At 41.2% G+C, this 23,081-nt stretch overlaps 1 protein-coding gene across 1 annotated transcript in view; it reads right to left on the bottom strand.

Annotated features, from left to right (window-relative positions):
- plcb3 (phospholipase C, beta 3 (phosphatidylinositol-specific)) overlaps positions 1–23,081 on the bottom strand; it is a 43,777-nt gene that overhangs the window by 8,620 nt on the left and 12,076 nt on the right. The window contains exons 2-23 of the mRNA XM_020610142.1: positions 22,462–22,548; positions 9,941–10,009; positions 8,325–8,462; positions 7,935–8,014; positions 7,785–7,838; positions 7,476–7,548; positions 5,214–5,314; positions 4,836–5,002; positions 4,148–4,294; positions 3,878–4,035; positions 2,862–2,944; positions 2,532–2,616; positions 2,264–2,411; positions 1,909–2,010; positions 1,757–1,830; positions 1,576–1,672; positions 1,238–1,322; positions 948–1,072; positions 635–789; positions 382–543; positions 157–256; positions 3–77 (exon numbers count right to left, since the gene is read on the bottom strand). Of these exons, the coding sequence (XP_020465798.1) occupies positions 3–77; positions 157–256; positions 382–543; positions 635–789; positions 948–1,072; positions 1,238–1,322; positions 1,576–1,672; positions 1,757–1,830; positions 1,909–2,010; positions 2,264–2,411; positions 2,532–2,616; positions 2,862–2,944; positions 3,878–4,035; positions 4,148–4,294; positions 4,836–5,002; positions 5,214–5,314; positions 7,476–7,548; positions 7,785–7,838; positions 7,935–8,014; positions 8,325–8,462; positions 9,941–10,009; positions 22,462–22,548 (2,365 nt within the window). The remainder of the gene's footprint in view (positions 1–2; positions 78–156; positions 257–381; positions 544–634; positions 790–947; positions 1,073–1,237; positions 1,323–1,575; positions 1,673–1,756; positions 1,831–1,908; positions 2,011–2,263; positions 2,412–2,531; positions 2,617–2,861; positions 2,945–3,877; positions 4,036–4,147; positions 4,295–4,835; positions 5,003–5,213; positions 5,315–7,475; positions 7,549–7,784; positions 7,839–7,934; positions 8,015–8,324; positions 8,463–9,940; positions 10,010–22,461; positions 22,549–23,081) is intronic.

Genomic DNA, 23,081 nt, shown 5'->3' on the forward strand with positions numbered 1-23,081 from the left:
AGCCTCAGTGTAAACCAGCAGGGAGGGCAGCAGCAGAAGCTGGTTCAGCTCATTCTTCAGGTTGATGTAGTGGTAGCCTGGAAGGAAGGATGGATGAAGGAAGATTAATTAATAAATTACTGACTACTAGGTATTTGTGTGTGTTGGGGTACTGACCAGGTCTAATAGCTGACACAGGGAGGATCCGGTGGCCAATAAACTTGCCGTTTTCTTCAAACACCGCTATCCTCAAGGAGGCCAGTGTAGGGAGGACGATCTGGAGAGAAAGAGGTGTTAGTGCCATGGAAGAAGCTGAGTGCATGTAAATGTTATCAAAAAACAGAAGATGAAGGGGGAGAGAGAGTTCTCAGACATCTAAATCCGAGTGTGAACATAAGATACCTTATTGAAGACAAACATTTCATCATCCCATACAGGGTCTAGCGAATTCCCATTGGATGTTTTGGTTCTGTATTTCCTCTTTGTATCAGTAGGAAGTCCAAATATGTCCACTTCCACATACACGCCCACCTTCTTATCTGTCAGGAACTGGCCTGAGATCACCTAATGAGTGTTACATTATACAATAGATGTTCATTGTAACAACTCATATAGATGTCATTTTTTACTTGAACTGAACTCGGTTTCTCCTTACCCTGATTTTGACTGTATTGGCGACAATCCCATCTACTATGTTCTCCGTAAAAGGGTCAAAGTGTTTGTCCGTCCTTCTCATGAACTCGGGTTTCAGAAGGTAGCCGCTGCGGCCATTATACTCAAACACCCCCATGTTCAGCTGCATGGGGAGGTCTGCCAGAGAGGAAGAGGAAAAATCCAACCTAAGACAGCTGTACTTATTTCTAGTAAAAGAATTAAAAGGTCCTGAGACATTTAAAGTTCTACTGTAGACCTAACTTCTAAGACCACACAGTTCCTTTCCGTCTTGAGACTAAAACAACAGAACTTACCAAGGCTCTGAAAATTAAGCGCCACCATCTGGCACCCAACATTCCAGAATAGCTGAGGCATGTAGTTGGAGCTGTCCACCCTCGTGCCTTTAGGATAGATTCGGCTCAGCTGGTTCTTGTTGTACCTGGAGGACGTTGTTAAGGATTAATGTTGCATAAAGATGTAAGGTAGTGGATGTGTGCTCAGAGTGTTTCTCACATGCTGGAAATTGCAGCAGATAAAGGACAGACACACCAAAAATTATGCATATAAACATTTCCTCAAAGGAAGCTCAGGTTTTCAAGGATACTCGACAAACTCGATAGGGGAGCTCTTCAGGGTGTCCATGCCTTTAGTCTCTACAAACGATGACATCTCATAGAACTTCCTCCTCTCTGGTGGACAGAAAATGAATGAAGACAGAGTAAAGAAAAAGGAAACCTGTCATAAGAAAGGCAAATTAAACTGACACAAGAACTGGAACCGATTAACAAGAATCACCCACACAGGAATAATGAGCTACACAGGAGAAATGCTAAGCTTTGTCCACCCTCACACATACTTTTTTCTCCTCGTTTCACATCCTTTTTGTACACAAAGTCAAGACATCTTACTGTCTCTGTCTTTATGTCACCCACGCACACTTACTGGCTGCCAACTCAAAGCTCTTGAATTTGACAGGTTCGATGTAGTTGACAAGAGTCGACATCTCCTCTGTGGCGTTCACTTCACTGCTGGCTGTGCCCTGCAGGAAGCAGATACCACCAATCCATTAGTCACCTCATCATTCAGTCAAACCGTCTTCAGTCCTGCTTCTGATGGCTCTTACCTCATCAGTGTTTGGCTTTTTCGGCTCCGCCACCGGTTCATCCTCCTCATCCTCCTCGCTTTCTCCCTCACCCCCTTGGTAAGACGGAACAAAATACATGCATAATTATTGGCACCCTTTTTAATCACCCATGCCATTTTTCTTTCACCTACCTATGGACTTGCGAGGGTCTGAGTATTTGACCATCCTCTCAGCCAGCTTCTCCTCCCCATTGGACAGAAGCTGGTTTCCCTCATTGTCTGTCAAAGGACAGTCTAAAACAAACAGTAGCACAGTATCAGCTTGAATTTGCTGGCATGAAATCCGTCTTTGCACATCAATGTACTCTACGCTTGTGTGTAGCTTCCAAGACTATGCAGGTTTCCATTCCTTCAAGCTGATTCTACCAGTTATTAAAACCAGAGAAGAGTGAAATCAGATGCTTCATGCAATCGGAGCCTGCAGATGTAGGTAGCATTTTTTTTTTGTAAAAACATAGCTTTCTGCATGACTGGTGTGCCTGCATACCATTGTTGGGTGACGGCTGCTCCCCCAGCTCCCTGCGTCGTATGCTCCCACCACTTGATGGTCGGTGGTAATGGTGCTTTTTCTTGTTTTTAATGAGAATCTTTCCCAGCATCTCTTGAGGTGAGGGGAGCAGCTGGCCTGGGACCAACTAAATGGGCAAGACAGAAGAAAATTCACTGGAAAATCAAGATTGTTAAAAAGTATCTTGAGAGTTAAATATGACATATTAGTGAAGTTCATCTTAGATCTGACTGGAGATCAGTCTTACTGGATATTTGTCCAGTGGATCAATGAGTAGGGCGTCTCCAAAGATGGTCCTGCAGTACTCTGCCATCTTGGCCTGCTGCTTGGCCCTGACAGGACAACAAACACAAGTTAGTTTCTGATTCTGACTGAAAACCCAAAATGCCCTCAATCATCACTTGTTGTTTTAATGCCACATTTTAGAGAAATATTTCAATGAAGACCTTGTGTTTCACTGCAGACCTGGTTAGACTAAATTGTAAACAATAAAAAAGACAAATCAATAGTCCAAAATATACAGAGCCTCTAATTAAACAGCTCATTCCAGATACTGACAAATATGGACGTGACTTACGAATCTACGTGGTTTTCAAAGGATAGAATGACGGGGTATGGAGAGGTCTTGAAAGCACTTTCTGCTATTGCTTCAATCACCTCCTGCAGTCAGGGAAGGAATAGTGACATTAAAAGGAATATCACTGAATAAAATTACATGCATGGTAGAATAATCATCTCCTCCGAGTGTGTCATTGGTGCTTAGAAAAATATACAATGCTGCACCCTCTTCTGACTATTGTACAAATCAAAGAGCAGAATTTTGCCTTGTGAAGGGCTGCAACGTGTTTGTGACACAAGATAAATAGACAGTATTTTAATCAGATCCCAGAATACTCAATAGATCTGTTTCAGTGAACTGGGTTATGGCACTACCATCAACGATACAACACTACATGATAATGTGTAGTAGACTGTGGAGACTTTTAGTTGCCTCCATACGCAGCTTTCTTTTTTTTTGATAAGATGGCCACACACCAAATTATTTTCAAAAGCTGAAGTATTTGAAGTTCACTAGTGACACCTACTATTAAAAGTAATGAAGTGCAGCCAGATCATAATCATGCCCTGGAAAGTGCAAATTTTACTCTCACTGTCCTAGCGTTGAACCAAAGACAATGCAAAAAGTCCAGATCTTTAGTACTAAACTTAACATACTGGTAAAGTCCCTGCACTTTCCACAGACCAATCAACCATTATGAAAATCATGAAATGTTCAGGTTTCTAGGGTCCTTGTATCAACAAGCTGAGGCTCAAACTGAAATAAGCATGATTCCGCAAGAAACCGAGGCCTCCTTTGTCACTATTGTCTGCAAATATCATCACTTTCAATTGGCAATTTGCTGAATCACTTTTATATGATGCCTGTCAGAGTGGAAAAACAGACATTTGTGTATGGGGAAATTCACATAAACATTTCATATTCTTGTAAAAACGCTGTACACTAAAAGTTATGAGAGCACTGACAAATTACACAAATTCAACTTAATAAAACCGTCACAATTTAAAGGAAACTGAATAAGCAGCAGCTCCCACCTTGAAGGAGATCTCAGTGGTCATGGTGAACCCGTGGGTGATGTAGGGCTCCTCGTCTTTTGGCTGACCCTTCCAGCAGTCCAGCTCCACACAGCGACAGCCGGTCAGCAGCACCTGCCTGTACATCTCCACTGAAGATAGACCAGTCAGCTGTCCAACTGAAAACACACACATGAACCGGAGGGAAATATGCAAATAAAGCGTGATATTAATATGACTCATTAAACCTGTGTCTCATTAGACCTGAAGAAAATGTGAGTGTGTTTTTACCTGTGAGGTATGTGTTGTGTGAGGAGTTGACAAAGTAATGAGACAGCGGTTGGTTCATATCGTCGATGAGATCCAGCCTCTCTGGAGGTACAATACTGTTTTCTTCTCCTCCCAGATACCGACTGAAACCCTGCAAACTGATCTGGTCTGAAGGAAGATGGACAAAAGAAAGGACAGAGCTCATAGACTTAGATTATTAAACAGCTAAATAAGTGACCATAACAGCAGAAGGCTCCTGTTTTGCGGACATCAATAGATTTAGAAGGCGGCTGGACACTAAGGGCTGGACGGTGGATCATCTTACAGATTCTGGCTTACAGTAGCCATGGCTGTGTTTGTTTCCAAGTTTCGTGCATTTTATCCACAGATGGCTGCAGCAAAACATATGGGGGAACATTCAGGAAGATTTATGAGAGATTCCAAAATTCTGGATGTTACACAACACCAGTGAAATGGATATGGCTTTGGTCAGTCAGCGGCCCAGAGTTTTAGAAGCCATGTGCTCCAATTTGTAATAAAAGTGAAGGACTTTAATTACACCTATCAACCTACGTATGATTATCTGAGTACCTGACATAAGGACAAACAGAAGTGATACAGCAGTATGTACACTGAATTCTTGTCATCTAGCCCCTTTTGGTGCCGTTGTTTGGTTCAGTGAAAAAACAGCTTCTACAGAGTTACTAACCTCTCTCCAGCTGGCTAGTGTTGGTCTCATATTTCTCCATAATCTGTCGGACCTGCTCTCTCTTCAGCGGGGGATACAGCACCTCGTTCAGTCTGGAGTCTCTCTGCCTGCCGTTGATGAAATCCATTAACTGGTCCAAAGAGATGAACGGCTTCCTTTTGGAGCCACTAGAGTAAAGAGAAAAGTGTACTGATAAGAATGTGTGTATAACCACACAGGGACTTAAGATGTGGCGAACATTGCTAGGAATCCTAAAAATATAACTTCAGCATCAACACTAAAGGATTTAGGGTGGGGTTAAAATTTTATTCTGGCTAATGGGAAGGGGGATAAACATAGTGGAAAATTAGTGTTGTGTGTTATTCGTGTGTTACATACCTTTCCTCAAAGATGCTTTGTATCTCAGGCCGGAGACAGAGGCTGTCGAGAAATTTCTGGAAGACATCCCACGTGAAATCGTCTGGCTTTATTCCCTCTGACTGCAGAGCAAGAACACAGAGGATTGTGTACAAAGACATGGAAGAAAACACAGAGAGAGAAAGTGACTGAACATCAAAATGGTGAATACTTTTGAGAGGAAGAGGTTTAGGTTTTTCAGACAACTCTATGACCATGGTTTCACTTTGCCATCATGGGTGATTACATGTATAGTGATGGGCAGAAATAGCAAATGTATCCACAACACAGCAAAATGTGCAAAAAATAAAGGGGCTGAATATTCTTTGAATCCACTGTACTGTAAATCCTATTGTGCCGAGTGTGTTATTTTATTGAAATACTTCATTGTGGAGTCCAAAGTAAATTTCCTGATGGGGACACATAAGGTATATCTTATCTTAACACATTTTAAGGCTGGATGAATCCCAAAGGCATGAAATTCCTGCTTTATACTGAAGTTCCTTTACAGAAAAGTTGGACAAAAGACTGATTTCCTGCCCTTTCTCTGGGCTTTTCACTTGCTGAATGTGTTAAATTTGCTTTCTCTGAGAAACTGCAAAGATTTTGACACAGACACTTTGATTCTGATCCTGCCTAACAGTGAGTCAGGTTCTCAGCAGCCATCTGTCTGCAGCTCCCTACTGACACCCAACTCATTCCCACTAGAAGTTAAAAGAACAAACAAACAAATAACAGGCATATTTCTACTGAACTATTAATAATAATAATCATAAACAGACAGAGGCCAAATAGATATCCAGCGTCTGATATAGGCCAACCCCCACCCAGCAGGCTCTCCCACCGGGGGCTTAACCGTGGGGGCCCAGAGTACACACACTAATATATTAAAACTAGTTAAGAAATAAATTATTAAAGGTGACAAAAATCAGTGAACACGCTAAACATTAAAAGCCTGTTTGAAAAGATGTGTTTTTAACGCTGACTTCAACGCTGCCAGCTCAGTTATTGAGCGTATATCTAAAGGCAGGGAATTCCACAGCCTAGGGCCATGCACGGCAAAGGCGCGACCTCCCCATTTTTTGTAGTGTGCAGGGGGAACGACAAGAGCAAGGTGACCCGATGATCGCAGGGTTCTGCGAGGGACATATCTAGCCAAGAGGTCGGACAGGTACTGAGGGGCAAGGCCGTGCAAGGCTTTAAAAACATAAAGCAAAACCTTAAAATCTATTCTCCATTTAACGGGCAGCCAGTGAAGAGACAGCAGAACCGGAGTGATATGGGCATGCCGACGAGTGTTAAGTACTATAAACTCTATAAAAGTGCTTTTGAAAGCACCAAATAACACAGTCTGTATTTTCCCACCATGTCTCTACTTCTGTGTTACCACATATCCAGCAGGAGGCACAAGAGTACATCGATACAAAGTTTGGACAATCTGGTTTCTTATTGAAAAGAAATTTGTCTTGTGACTCCAAAATGATTTTTAGAAGATTTCGCTGACTGATCAAGACACAAGAAGCATTGTTTCACCTACTGCACATACAGGCAGTTGTGCTAATTTGACAACAGAATGGATGAAAAGCATATGTGCTAATGTTTTCATTAGACTCAGGCTTGAAAGAATGAATGGAGCAATAGTTCGTAGTGTTTCCTTGTGTGGAAAATACTGCAATTTCAAACTGGGTTTTTTAGGCATAAATGGATATTAATTTTGGCTTGTCAATAAAAACATTTAAAATGATCGCTCTGATTTGAAAGACAAACCCAAGCAGCCCTTAATAAAACACACACACACACACACACACACAAGCGCCTGCAATGCTAGACACTGGAGACACGTTTTTCCCCATATCCCAGTCAGATGAGCCTTCATCATGCCACCTGTCATGTTCCAGATGTTACATTACAATACTGTTTTTCATATTATTGAATTGTCAGTGCTATTTAATATTTCAACTGTTCATCTATTACATTTAGACAAATTATTTATTTTTCCCTTGGCTAATTATGTCATATGTTTATTCATACTTTTAAAGGTAGGGATGTTATTCCTTCCAGAAGCATTTTTTGTTACATTTCTTGAATTCCTCTTTTCACCCCAATGGCAATGAACACATTAAATGCACTGACAACTTAAAAAGAAAAACATCCATCATCTGTGGCAGCAGCGGGGCTTAAAAACACCTGACCAATAACTGTACTTGTCCCAAGCAAAACCGTTGGATTGCATTTGATGATTACCCTGTTATTGACGAGGCCACACTGCTCCAAAGCCATCTCCACTCGCTTCTTATCTGAAAACATCTTGAGAATACTGAAAAACAAAGACAAAGAGTTTGGAGAAAGGGGTTTTTATCAAGACTGAATGTAGCTTACTGTTCCAAATTAAATTAAATTCAGGAGAGTCTAAAAAAAAAAGAACTGAGATTAACTACAAAGTAAATTTCAGTCAAAAGAGAAAGTAGAACAGAGACAGAGAAGAGGAAAAGAAAGAAGAAGTGAATGCCACCAGAGTTTAGAGCTTTAAAAAGTGGTTGGTGTGTGTCTCACTTCTTCGATGGAATCTTCCCATCCTGATTCACCTGCAACTTTAACTTAGTGTACCTGAAACAAACAGACAAGACACAGCAAGTGTTTCAAAACAGTGATCTAAAATCTACAGCTGTCTAATGTCAAGATAAGACCCAGTCCGAGTCTTACGCTTTGAGGAGGAAAGTGTTCCGTGATGCATTCTGGGAAAGTATGTTTGTGGCCAACGTGAATAGCTCATCTGTCCAGATCTGGAACACACACACACACACAGACAGGAACATCATCACTGGGGGATCAAACAGGGTTGTTTGACTGTTCGCCTGATGTCAAACCTAAGTGAAACAGTATTTGTATACAATATACAACACACACACACACACACACACACACACACACAGTGGAAATCCTGCTTACAATTCCTAAAGATGCACAAACACATGCCTCTGTGTCAGCATTGTAAAGTGAGTAATCTGTGTTTGGCCTAAGGAAAGAAAGTCAACTAGAGGGGGATAAGGAGGAAGGAAGGACAAGTATAAGGAATTTTATAGGATCACTCACCTTGGCTGTATCTTCCTGCATAGCCTGGAAGTTGAGATAGGATATGTTGACCAGGTCATTGCCATAGACGACAGATACTAGCTTCCGTTCTGCGTTGTCAGCCTTACCGAAACCCAGCACCTCCCGCACCTTTGGATCCTGACAAACACAAACACGTGTGTACTTTTTGGGTATTTCACTTCACTAAATGTCGACATGATGCACATACAGTAATATACTGACCTCAGCACACAAGCTCTGCATCCTCCCTGATCTTTGTGCATCTCTCTATCCCCTTACAACTGTAAATGTGACACATACTCGATGATGCAGCAATGTCATCTAATTAACCAAATGATTTTCCTCCATTTTGGACCTTTCTCTCTCTTTCTCTCTGTCTCTCTACCACCTAAAGTCTCTCTATCATTTATGCATTATCTCCATCACTTTCTCTCTCATCTAACTCTTTCATTTCAGTTAAATAAATCAACATGGATGACTGCTTTTAAAGAAAAATACTACCAAGGCAGTGCACAAAATGTACTGTCATTGAGCTAGCAGGAACACATACAGCAGCAACATTAGCATTCATTTGGAGTCGTTTCTCCTCCAACATGATGAATAAAAGTCCAACAATTACTCTCCTTTTAGATCTGGTCTCTACTAATTCCTGAAGGATATACAGTATCTTGCTCTTTAGCTGCTAAATGTTCCACTGTGTTCACCAGGTAGTGCCAATTTGTGCTGAGCTGCCGCCTGCAGCTGCTGTAGACAACACTGAAGGGAGCGGGGACACTAAAGCAAAAAGCTGCAGGATGTACGCCTAAAATAATAAGTTAAAGGATGCTAAAATGTAAAGCACAGCTGAGGGGAACTATAGAGTTGGGTGATAATGATCTGTGCATTTATCATTATGAACAGCCCATTTCAAATGGCAGTTTTTTATTCTGTTAATGTTAAAATATTGAATATAGCAGCTTTTAAATGATTTTTAACGTTGTGATCACAAATAAAAGTTGCACTGGAGTGGAGACAGAAATCTAATTTCAAAACAAAGGCATCCCACATTGATAGCCAGCACACTATTCACAGGATATTTTATATGTTTTTCTATTTGTGTAAATATACTATTGATGATGTTATGGTATTTTTTGCCATAGCTCTTTTCAACACCAGACTGACATTACTAGACAGTCTTTTCTCACGACAAAACTCACTTTTTATAAAACACCCATAAAGTGCAACATGCAGATGTTGTTAAATTACTTATTTTTATTGATCAATTTGATCCACCAGCCTGCACTGTGGCATTACACCCATATATATTACCACTAATATGTCGCTTTACACAAGTATCTGTCAGCCAGTTCTATGCTCTTACACAATGACTTTCTCAGCAACAGCCGCTGGTTATATCACTTCCTGTCTGACAATCCATCTGTCAGCAGGCTCATTAGCGCTCCGTCACCTTTGCACTATTGGCTGAGAGAGAAAACGCAAATACAGTGAACACAGACACATCTTGTGGGGACAGTCACACTCAAGCATCACACTGCTGGTCAGACGACAAAGTTATCAACAGCAGGTGGTAGGAGCTTCTTTTTTTTCCTCACACATACACAAACACAATTACTAACCTTTGGTTGTTTGGCGTACTTTCCTGTTCTGGTGTCCCTGATGGTGCTGATGTCCAGAATCTCCACGTCCTAAAAATCAGACAGATGTCAGGAAATTTGTGTCAGCTTACATCACTTGATGAGTAGAAGAGTGTGTGCAAAACAAAAAGTCAACATCAAAAACTGCCTACTACATATGAATATTGCATTATGGTATATTATTAATTATCACCACAGCCAAGATTTGTTGTGAGGCTAGGGGCAAAAGCTGTTCAGCTCCTTTTTTAAAATTGTTAAGTATGTGACACCATCATATCTTTAGTCACGCCAGCAGCTGATTGGACTTAAATTCCCGCTAAACAGGTGAGCATGTTAGCTGATGTTAGCATTTTAGCTCTAAATAACCCTGTGCCTAAGTAGACCTTTACAGAGCTGCAAGCATGTCTGTAGACTCTGTCATGCCTCAGCTGCATATCCTGGTGCCACAGACTGCTAACCTCCTCAGATGTTTCCATTAACATTGCACTGGGACTGGCACAAAACCAGCAAAGTGTTTGCACGTATGTTAGCATTAGCATTTTGCTCATAGCCACACTACACTAGAATCTTGGGTTGAGTTGTTGTGTTGAGATGGAAGCCGTTTCCTCCTCTTATGCTCTGTCCAGTCTTTCTCCTCCCCTTCCAAACACCACTGACACATTAACTCAGTGCATGGTTGTGAGAGACAATGGCCAACAGAGACGGCGAGAAACAGCTGTGATTTAGAGAAAACATTTGGAGAATGTCGCACACACTCATACAGTACGTTAGGCATTTCTTTGGAGCACATTTGCATGACTGATACTGATGTGAATGCAAATGAGAAAAATACACACAGAAGACAGCACCCTCAAACTGACAGGAAGTTATAAACCCACCCATAAACACAGGAGGATGCATTCTAAATATTTGTTTCACCCTGCACTCCTTCCCTAAGCTGTCTCACTGTACTTCACCCACTTAATTCATCTCCCATCTTCCCTTTCTCCTCGTCTTTCTCTGCATTGCTGTGGCATTCAGGACATGATTTACATTTTTTTCCTCTATGCTAAGAATTTTCATTAATAAAAAAAAAGGTCTGATGTTTATGGATTTCCTCCTGTTATTCTTTGTGAGTCAACTTGGCCTTGTTATATCCATGTTCTACTCATATTTTCTTTCCAAAAACAACTAAGACAAACTCATGAAGTCACTGTCATTGGTATTATTTCACTTCAGCTGCGATGTCATCATCACACAGGTCAAGATTGGCCACAAGTAATAAAGGTCAGAAGTGTTGCACCACTTGGATTCAGCTCTGTCTCAGGCTTTGTCCTCTGATTGGCCTGTGGAGAATAACTTACTTCCTGAGGGAATAAAGCAGTTCTGGGTCTGTAGGACACACACACATACCTCCTCTCCCACAGGCTGTGGTTTCATTCTGCCATTGCCATGGTGACTCCTTGGAGACGGCAGTAATGAGACTACAACTTTGTCTGCCGCCTATGTGTGTGTCTTTGACATTTTCTCACTGCCTAGTAATCTAAAACACACACACTTAGACACAGCAATTTGCACACAGGCATTGCCTTAGCATGCAGGTCCTGACTTGTGAAACATCCTGACCTGTTGAGCAAGACAGGGTGTGTGTGTGTATGTGTGTCTGTGTAGGTATGTGCATGTGTATTAGAAAAAAGGCAGTGCACATTAGATGCATGTGACACAGAAGCGGGAGTGACTGTTCAGTAGAAAAAAAAAGTCTTCACTCAAGTGTTAGCATGTGATCAGAAAAATGTGAAGTACAATGTGTGTGTATTTCAGTGCACGATGTGGTGCATGTGTCCATGTGAAGGCCGGTCATCTCTGAGAGCACATTCCTAACATATTCCAGCCTTCTGCTCAGCTAGCATGTGTGTATCTGTGTGTTGCTGTGTGTAATATTTAGCTAGTCATGGCAGCTGTAGCGCCCCATTCATCTCTCAGTGCAGCACCCAAACACAGCTCACAGTCAGTTTATCACTCAGACTGAGCTGCAGGCTCATTGTCGCTCCAAATGAGTGTGGGTGACAGTTTTCCAGGAGTCATGTTGTGATAAAGTGCTACCATTTACTTTAATTTACTGTTTTTGGTGAACTAAAGGACTTTCCCTCAGTCTGCCTCATGCACCGTATTTCTGCCTCTGTTAGTGATTTCCTACATTTCCCAGAATGCACTCTCATACTGCTTTTAGAGAATGTTGTGAAGTTTGGCTGTGGATTAAATGGGCATTTTAGATAACCGTGTAGAAAAGCTGAGTCAGACCCTTTGGTGAAATAAAGTCTGGTCTACTGAGGAAGCGAGGCCCAAACCATTACTGATTATGTATTAGATTATTGAATTATTGCATTATTGCAATCAACCACAGAAGCACTAATCTGATCCACTAAAGTAGTGGTGTCACTGCTGGCTGTAGTTGCACACATCTAACTATAGTAGCTATTAGCGGTGTAACAATACTAAAAACTCACAATACAATATTACTACAGTATAAAGGCAATGATTTATAATGATATTAAAAATTTAAAAGGATGGGAAAAACGTCCTTTACTAAATAATAAATCAGCATTTTTTGTATAATGTATATAAAAGATAATGCAGCAGTCAGTATCAGTCCTTTTGGGAGATAAAATAAAATAATATATTATTGCAGTAGCTGGATCTTAAATAAAACAAGTTACATTCCCAGTGGACATCAGTGTTTCAGTACTCCCCTGGGCGGATTTGAATTTCTCTATTTGGTGGTCGTATCAACCAGTGGTGAGAAGAAGACGCCAAAACAGGATAAGCCACATAAAGGTGAGGTTTGTGCTTTACTGGAAGTGTTGTTGAAACATCGTGATCTACTTTCTCAAGAAATAAGACTTTAAGGGTGGTTAATAAGTGGTTGGTTTTGCATACGTGCATCCTGTTTGTTTGTCCATTTCTGTTAAAGTGCTGCATGCAGTCATGTCTGTCAACGACAGAGCATCCATTATGCCAGTTTCAAATTCTGCAACCAGCACTCAGTTATACTAATGAAATAACCATATAAAGATTACTGTCATACTTCCATGACATTGATTCATTTTTCTTTCTATCTCAATATCACATAATTACAAATTTTGTTACATCCTTAGTTGCTGTAGTACAGTATAGGTGGTTTTGATCCAGAAGCAGGTATCTGGTTACTCTATATTTGGACACCAAACACGAGTACACTCAGCGTTAATGTGCTTTGATTAGACCCTCATTTACTCCTTTCCTTCCTTCATTTCTTTGATTTTCCACTTCCCCCCTCCTCCCTGCTCTGCTATTCCCCTCCATTCATTTTCTTAAGATTAGAAAACGAAAGGGCAACTAAACAATCAAAAGAACACCACTCCTTTCCTGTGACGCGCCTGCATGTGTTTAAAAGTTCACCGCAACTAAATGTATCTCGAACAACCAGTCACGGTTTCTCAAATGCCACATAATGACAGCATAAAGAAAACAGATCCTCACACAAACCCATACGCATGGTGTACGTCTCCACCCTCTACTGCTTGGCTGCGACCTAAATGGCCAGTAAGTGCAGAGAAGAGAAAAGCAGAGGTAGCCTTGACAGAAGGACACAGAAATATCATAGGATTAGAAATAAGAAGCATGAGAGAGCTCTGTAACTGTCTCTGTGTCACCCCGTAATATTTCCTCTGTGTATGTCAAGTGGATCTCACTCTCTCTTTCTGCCACTTCTCATTTATCACACCCTCCTTTATCTGTTTTCCTCTCTCCCTTTTAAAGTCCTCTTCACTCAGTTGTTTCATGTTTCTGAGGTCTGGAGAGGGTGAAAATCAAGAGAGATTAAACACCAAAGTGGGTACATTAACTTTTGCATCTTAGCCACTTAGTGGACAAACTGATCCAGAGTGATCTGCAATCAGTGAAATATTAGAATCTACACAAAGAAAAAACAAGTGCTGAAAGGACAGAAAACCAGAGAGAGAGAGAAATGAAATGGTAAATTGTCTTTTACTTGTATAGCGCCTTTTTATGCTTTACAGCACACTCAAAGCGCTTTCACATTATTCGGCCATTCACCCATTCGCAGTCCCAAGCACTCACGCATTCACACACCAGTGACATCACCGGGAGCAACTGGGGGTTCAGCGTCTTGCTCAAGGACACCTCGACATGTTGACTGGACAAGCCGGGAATCGAACCGCTAATCCTCCGGTTAGGAAACGACCCACTCTACCTCCTGAGCCACAGCCGCCCCCGAAATGATCGAAATGAAGTCGATCCAAAAGTATGAGGAAGGAAAAACAATAATTTATGCAAAGAAAAGCAAAATTGTAAACAAAATTAATATGTACACAAATAAACCAGTTATACCAACTGTCAAGGTGTAAATAAATACTGGTTGAATTAGGCTGAGCACATACAAAGCAAAAATAGTTGCAGGAATCTTTCACAAAACGCAAACACACGTAGAGATTAGTGGTGGTGAAGTTACCACACAAGCCTGCATGTGCAGCTGCCCACAGCCCTACTGACACTGACACACACACACACACACACACACACACACTTGCAGAAAGACATGGATGGCAGGGTGAAAGTGGAACTGTCTAAAGGAGTAGTTCAACATCTTTGGAAATACACTTATTTGCTTTCTGGATCGGAGTAAAAAGAAAAAGCCATTTTCTCAGTGAGAGACTGCTAATTGACATCTGCTAATCTGACAACCTCACAGTGAGGACAAGACTCCACAAAGAAGTCAGTGGCCCAGCAAAGAACTATGAAGTGGTAAAACTACTGACTGCATATAAAAGATGGACACTTACACTTCACCTGCTAGGTCTAAGAGGCAGCATGTGAGAGGAGCTAGCTGGGCAGCTAGCTACCTGTAGCGAAACCCTCCCACCTGTCACTCAAAGCGGCTATTCCCTTAATTATGCACAACTTTTAGACTCAATATAAATGGAGAAATTATATAAAAATTCATGCCGCCTAACAGTCGTCATGCTGTAAACCTGGACATTTTAACATGGGAGTCTATGGGGACTGATTTCCATTTGGAGACAGACTCAAGTGGACATTCAAGGAACTGCAGGTTTAAGACTTTATTTCTCAGCCTCAGAGGTTGCTGCTTGGGTAAGACACAGGAAGGCACAACATTAGCTGGCTAAATTTTATTAGGACAGTGGGAACTGAAGTAAAGATGCATCCATGTAAACTGAAAAGATTTCTTAGGGCTTTTGATGCTAGCATTACTTTATAAAGTTCTAAGATTGGTCAGGGAATGATATGATTATGTAAGTGTCCTCAAAAGAAATACTGTCAAAGAAGATACATTCATCCTCACACAATCAGGGGCAAAGTAAAACAGTCCTTTAATCCCAGTTCTCTCCTATGACTGTACATTTGTCCTACCTCATCATTACCTTTTTAGCAATGATGACATGTTCCCAGAACACAGCAATTACAAGGTTTGCGGTTTTTGATAAAAATGACTTAAAACTATAAAAAACCTAACTTATCAAAACATGGATCTGTCCTCTAAGGTTATGTTGATTTCCATCCCTCCCCCTGAGGGTGACAGCTTCATCAGCTAAGCAGAGAGAGAAGTAGGACACTGTGAAATGTACACACACGCACACAGACACCAACACGTTTTGGAGGAAGCATCTTCTAAAACAGTGGCTTTGATACCATGTAGTTTCTCAGTTCATCATACAGGGAAGAAGTGAATTTCTGTTCTGTACTCTGTGTGTGTGAAAGAGTAAGATTAAGAGTAACAAGGCTCTGCCATGTGCACCAACAGATATTGTCAACAAAAAGTAAAATGTTTGACTGAGTGTAGTAAAGAAACCAAAAGAGAGGAAGCTGTCATATTATCATCTGACACACTCAACTTCCCTTCCAACGTGTTTGCTGGGTGTGTGTGCAAGAATGACCTCCAGTATAAGTGTGTGTGTGTGTGTGTGTGTGTGTGTGTGTGGTGGTGGGGGGTGTTATGTAAACTCCTTGTTGCAAGTAATTCCTTGTGGATGTTTGACTTGAGCCAGGAAAATAATCTCTATTAGATCTCTACTTGTACCTGCCAACAGTCATTTTAGATCATTCAACAATTCACTTTCTCATGCACACACACACACACACACACACACAATAATAGTAAGAAGCTGCTACTCCATTAAAAACACATTTCCAGTTTTGGTCTGCATGTCCACACACAAACAAGATACACACACCCCCAGTATCACCAGTTCAGTTACAGTATATGGTTCCAATGTGTGAAGTAGCTTCTGAAGCCATTCAAAATGAAAGAAAGAAAAAGAAAGTGGCTCATTTAAGGCGGTTAATAAAAGAAAAAGCCAAACATGCTGATTTTTTATTTTTTTGTATCTAAAACATGAGGACTTGCTGCTTTCCTCTATTTTATATATAATTTTATATTGAATGTCCATTGATTGGATGGACAAAACAAGCAATTTGAAGACATCAGCTGACAGTTTATCCATTAAAAGAACAGTTCAGCTTTTAGAAGATATACTTGCTAAGTTGTAGACAAGAAGACTGATACCACTGTCATAGGCAAATGTTTTCACTCTGGACAAAACCAGGGCAGCTGCTTCCCCCTTCCAGCTGTTTCAGTTGCACCCTGGGGTGTTTGTTAAAATCACATCACAGGTACCAGCTGATGCATTAGAGTAAATGTTTCTGTGGTTTGTGTGCGTGTTTGTGAAATTACTTCCGCCCCATTAAAGGCTAAACTCAAGTTCTGTGCCAACTCAACTGCATCACTGGGGGCTAATGTCAAGAGCTACTGACATGAGCTGTACACCTTAAGGGATGGAGGGAGACAGGACAGAAAGAGAGAGCAGAATTCAGGAGGAAGGGATAATATGGATGAGGAGAGGGAGGAGCAAAGAGGGGGCAACGAAATTCCCCAGAAACCCCATCTCCCCGTCTGAGCAGCTTCCTGCCCACTTTCCCACGCCAACACAGACAGAGATTAGAAGTGCCGTTGTAAGAAACTAAGGAGCAATGGCTCTAGAGAAAAGGGACCACGTGAGAAAAAGCACTGATGAGATGAAGAAGAAGATGAGAGGGATGGAAAGAGACTGAGAAAAAGTGTAAGACAAAGATCAAGAAAGGATGGAGAGTAGAAAGGGCAGAAATGTCACCCTTCAGTTTATATTAGAGGACCAACTTTTGGCTCATCTCTGAGATGGCTACCAGCTGCCCCGAGATGGAGGAGGAAAGGGAGAAAGACAAATTGAAGGTGGATTAGCAATGTAGAAACAGGGCAACAGCCAACAGCTAAAGTGTGGAAAGAAAGACAAAGTAAAACTGGGAGGATTAGCCATGGTGCCAGGTACATTTTAACTCATCTCCCCGTGGCAGGTGAGGCTGTGCTCCACAGGATCAGCTCGACAGCTCTACATCAAACACTCCCGTTCGTTTATGGGAAATGACCATTTAAGTGACAAATCATCTGTGCCGGCAATGACACCCTGGAGAAGTATTACAAAATGTTCCTAAACATTTCTGCAATAGGGGCCATGAATAATACCTGGCCTGGTTAGCAGAGCCTGGCTGTGCAGTGGAGGCCAGGTTTCACATGGTGGTGTTCTTCAAAACCATGATCACGTCACACATCACTTCTAATGTACTGTGTCTGTTCTTTGCATCCCAGATATCTGGTTTCCAATGAAATAACGTAAAATGGAAATTTGACCAGTAAGAAATTGAAAACCTCCAAATTTGTGCAGAGAGAGAGAGCGCTTGGTTTTGGTTTTCTTGTGTATTTGATTTCACGTTTTATTATGAAAACTGAAGCAATATGCATTTGTTTTCCTTTTTCACACTTGTTTCTGTGATATGACTACCAGCTAGAGTTTCAGTTTAGCCTTTATAGAAAAGCTCTTTCTGTCTCTACCCTGCTGGTATTCGTTCATCTCATCTGTTAACTGCCTTAAACATCTAATTTAGGCTGCAAATGTAAAAATGAGCTGGAAGAGGTTCTGGGCCAAGGACAGAAAAAGGGCGCGCACAGCTGGATTAACAGGGGGGTGCGAGCCTATGTGATGTGATGTGCATGGGAAACTTGTGTAAACCACGTTCACTGGTGTCCACTTATTAGCCGGCAGAGCACCAATAACAACTAATATAAGCCGCATGAGCGTAGCCACGCCTCAGTTAGATAAAAATGTGGTCATGTTAGTAACTATCTCAAAGTACAAAGAGTCAGGAATGGAAACACAGAAAGTGCAAAGGACAGTGTGTGAGTGAAAGGGAAAGAAAAGCAGCACAGACTGGAGCACGGTGGGGTGTGTCTCCCTCGTTTCGCTGCCAAGCCACTGTGTGCATGTATAGTGTGTGTCTGTGCCTGTCAGCGACAGTTGGTTGTTATCGCCACCGACTAAAGCATTATGGGAAATTATGGGTACATTACACAAAGACGGAGCGAGAGAGATAACAGAGAAAATGGGAGGTGGGGTGGCGGGTTTGGAGAGGAGAGAGATGGGGTGTTTATTACGGAAGGATGGACAAAGGAAGGACAATAATATCAGGAAGAATACTGTTCTCAGGGGAAGGTAGGCAAAACCTGCTCTAAAGAAAAGGTGTCAGAAAAAAGTAAATGAAACCGATATTTAAAGGAAAATGTTAAACATAAGAAGAAGGTGACATGAAACAGATGGAGGTAAGTGAACAGAAAGAAAATAGAGGATGAGATGGAGACAAATACTTGAAGAAAAGGTGAAAGAGCATATTCAGAAGTATATACAAAAGGGAAAAGAAAGGAAATGAGATAAACCAGATTAAAAGAAGGAACAGTTATGAAATGAGTGTGAGAAGCTGGAGACTGGTTGATAGGATGATGGATGGGGCAAAAGTAAAGGCTGGTGCACATACAGATGAACGTGCACACAGGAGGACCAGCCTTTTTTTGAACTTCCAACAAAATCCTGCTTTAATCTTTATTTAGATTTAATTTTAATTACTAGTTACTTTTCAGAATCAGATTAACTACACAAATTACAATGTAATGATCTGACTTTATTGATCCCTGGTGGGAAATTCACATAATACTCAGCAATACTTCAAGCGTATAAGGTAAAATGAGCTCCACCTTTACCATCTGCAGCATTAAATGTGATGAAAACAATAACGTGTCAATAATTATAATATATTTAAGTAAAAAAATGAGTACATCTTCCACCACTGAAAAAAGTACGTGTTTCTAAAGTCCTTCATGTGCTGAATCCTTATAAACTCAAACTCGCAGGGCCTGAGCTTTCACACATGTGTGTGTGTGTGTGTGTGTGTGTGTGTTCTCAATAAAATCCAGTGTCAGTACTGCGTCCTTGTCACCTTGATACAGTGAGTGGTACCTTCTATCCTCCTCTCTTAAGTTAAGCCCTCTTACAAACCTGCTTTTGACATTTTTGGGCCGCAGACTTCTGGATGTCCTTGCACGTCTTTGCTGAGATTCTAAAAATGACTTTACTTAGCACAGTCGACTCTGGGCACTTTGAGTATCACAGAGCATATACAATATATCTTGATCATGTCCTAATGGAAGAAAATCAAAGCTATTGGCAATTTAGTTGAAAACTCTATCATTCGTTGACTAAAGTAATAAGAAGAGCAGAGCAGCAAAAATAAAAACTGCACTGGAGATCAAATATTTTGGGTACCTCTATTCAGAGAAATAGGTTCAATCCAGAATACCCTTGTCATCTGTGTAAAAGCGTATTAACTGGTGTCATTAATAATAGCTGGATATCTGTGTTGCCGTGTCCTCTTTCTTTGCAGTTCTGGTTCCAAATCTCCTGGGGAGCCATAACGCTGAATTAAAGCTTCTCTCTGGGATTGCTGAAGTCACTACACAGCCTCTTTGAAATAAGTGACTTCTGTAAAGCCACAGTTATTCGGGTGCACTTATTTTCACCTTTGAACAGTGCAGAGAAGTCTCACTAGCACAATGGAGGCTTCAGGAGGAGCAGAGGGCGCGTTTTTCATGCCTACTGTCCAGATTTATCCTGCGTCACTGCAGAAACTTAACACCCAGAAAAGCTGAAGAAACAGACGTCACGGCACTGGCCACAAGTGATCTCTGGGAACAATTCAAAAACAATCTATTAAAGAAAAATGTTTAAACAGCAATATACAACTTTTTGGAACATCTGAATAGCAAACAAACTGCCATAATTATTATTAGTCTCTCGCCAGGTTTCTTCAAGTCTAGTCCCATATCTTCCTGTAACTGACAATGATGGTCCGTTTTCATTTTCTGTGGCCGTGACCAACAGCGAGCTGCATTCACACTACTACTACTGATGAACAGTGTTCACAATCCAGCTCAGCCATGCCAACGTTAACAAAGATGAAAAGCACCCAAATACTGTGGTACGTAAGGCAAATGAGGTGGCACAGGCACTGGTTTTTCCAAGCATCTCCAGTTACTGAGCTGGACATTTGACTTAGCAACTGTTGTAGTGTTAAAATAAAAATTTGACACGGTAGTATGAAAATGTGTCATTTGCACATCCAAGTAAGAAAACACCACATATCAAACAGGCAGTCAAAGAGCTGTTTCACTTAGATTTCTGTAGTCATGCTCAGAGGGGTTCAGAAAGAGCTGATCTGCCTTCTGTCTCTTCTTCCATCTCCTGTTCTCTTTGTTTCTTCTTACTCAGATCACAGGTAATCTAAACAACCTCTTGTTTCACAGCTCATGAGCAGAACAACGTCAGTAAAGTTCAGGATAGGGCTATGAATTGAATTTGATTTTCTGAAACTGATCCTGCCAGTGGGAATACAGCTGTGCTACAAGAGAGACATCTTTAAAACAAGGGTGGCTCTTATTAACCTGCTACCAGGCCAAGCAGGGTTTGAACGCTGATTTAAAAGGGAACTCCACCAATCTTCTGCCTAAAAGTCTGTTTATGGGTCAGGGCGTATTGCTGCATTTGTTAAAAAAAAAGTCTTTTATGTCTCTCTGCTAATCTCTGCTTGAGGCTAGCAGCTCGAGGCTACATTAGTGGAAACAAACACACACGAACCTCTGACTAAACTGTCACGGTCAAGCTGCATTGTAGGGAATGCAGGTGCCAGATTTTACCAAGGAAAAAGAATCTATGCAATTAAAATAGACAATATATCTGGTTTCAACTGACCACTGTGAGCCCGACAATGCTGTAGGAGTGTAACATTGAGTATATTTTACACCCTAATGACTATGTTTTCTATTTGTCTTTACCAAACTCTTTCTATGGCTTGTTTCAAGATGTGCACCTTTATAAAGCTTTTCCAAGAGTGGAATGGCGCTTCACCATCATGGGGAAAAGATTTAATAAGTGATGAGCTGACTCTTTGCAAAAAAAGGTGTCACAGTTGCACCTCAGGCAACACATGACCTATTATATGAACACCACACACACACACACACACACACACACACACACACACACAAGCAAAACATCAGGAAAATGACTATTTAAACCAGTGTCTGTTCTGTGAATGCATGAATACATGCTGACACACGTGCAAACAGACGGGCTGATGTGTGCTGTGGCCTACAGATACTGTAAATTATGCAAACACACTCCAAAACATACAGAGTAGACACAACGCATGTGAAAATACTGGTCATCAACAGGTCATTCCATACATGTCTTTTGGATAAATAGCCAGACAGAAATAAAGGAAGATGGCGCGCGTGTGTGTGTGTGTGTGTGTGTGTGTGTGTGTGTGCATGTGTGAGAGAGAGACAGAAACACAAGGGAGATACAAATGGAGGGATGGGAGAGGTGGAGAGTTAATTGAGGGGTTCGGTAATGTCAGTCGATCTGTCCAGGCCAAAATCACACAGATATATCCAGATTCGGCTGACAGACAAGTGAATGGAAGGACAACAGAAAGACAACAACCAGAGATGAACAGCAGTCGTTACGAGGGGACAGAGGATGAGCAATACACTGAGGTTGCTTTGTCCATGTGTTTTTTTTCCAGGGAGAAGGAGGAACAGGACAGGACAAACTGATGAAGCCCATTTTGGCCAAACTAATGGACTGGGTAAACCCACAATAAAAGGCACAAAGAAAGGAAGAACTACCTTGCAGATATTATGTAAACTAATACCCATATTTCCACATATTTGCATACTGTAACTACACACAGTGTTAAGTTCAGAATAAGCATTGACCAAAAAGGTACAGGCCAATGCTTTTTATGTCTGCCCTTATCACATTTAACATCTTACTATATTCCAATTTATGCAGACTACATAATCCAAATACATACAAAATGCATCAGCACATACAATACATACAACCAGAACCACCTATATGTGCCTAGGTATATCTCAATACATGCATAAATTATATCTAAACATGTAAACTTACTCTATTTTCAAACATATTCAGCATTAGATGGCAACAGAGTCTGTTTTTTTTGTGAGTTCATTTGCTCTACTTTGAGACCAACCTGTGTGGATGTGTGTGAGTGTCTCTTACCAGGTTGGACCCTCCAGTCCAGTAGAGGAAGAATCCACCTGGGTCAACTTTCAGGGTTACCAGGGTGGGAGGCCCGCTGTTGGGATCCTAGACAACAACACAAATAGGACTGTTACAAGGACAAACACGATAATATCTCTTTTTTTTACTCTCTCTCTTTCTCTCTCTCTCGCACACACACACACACACACACACACACACACACATATATATCCAGTGAGCACTTAAAAGGATAATCAGGTTGCAACAAAATGGGTCATATTTTTGGTGATCATTTACATCATGTTTGATGTAAACACTGTTCTACTCAAAGTGACTGCTAAGACCTGGGAACGCGACAACACTGCTACAGCAGGGACAGATGAAGGAAGGAACTGACAATGAATGATATAGTCTGGTAACAGTCATGAGTGAGCACACCTTTCCCTTTGTGTTCTCTTGCAAATATGAGCCTGTCTGATTGTCTGACTGCTTATGGTTCTTGACCAGTCTGACTACTTTTTTTTTTTTTTTTTTTTTTAAGCATTGTTGCAGTTCCCCACTGTGAAGCAAAGAACTTGGTGAATACCAAGTGCAGGCATCTTCCATTTCTAATCATGACTACTGCTCTAATGTGAGAG

This window comes from Monopterus albus, unplaced genomic scaffold (genome assembly GCF_001952655.1).
Source record: "Monopterus albus unplaced genomic scaffold, M_albus_1.0 scaffold104.1, whole genome shotgun sequence".
Classification (NCBI taxonomy): Eukaryota; Metazoa; Chordata; class Actinopteri; order Synbranchiformes; family Synbranchidae; genus Monopterus; species Monopterus albus.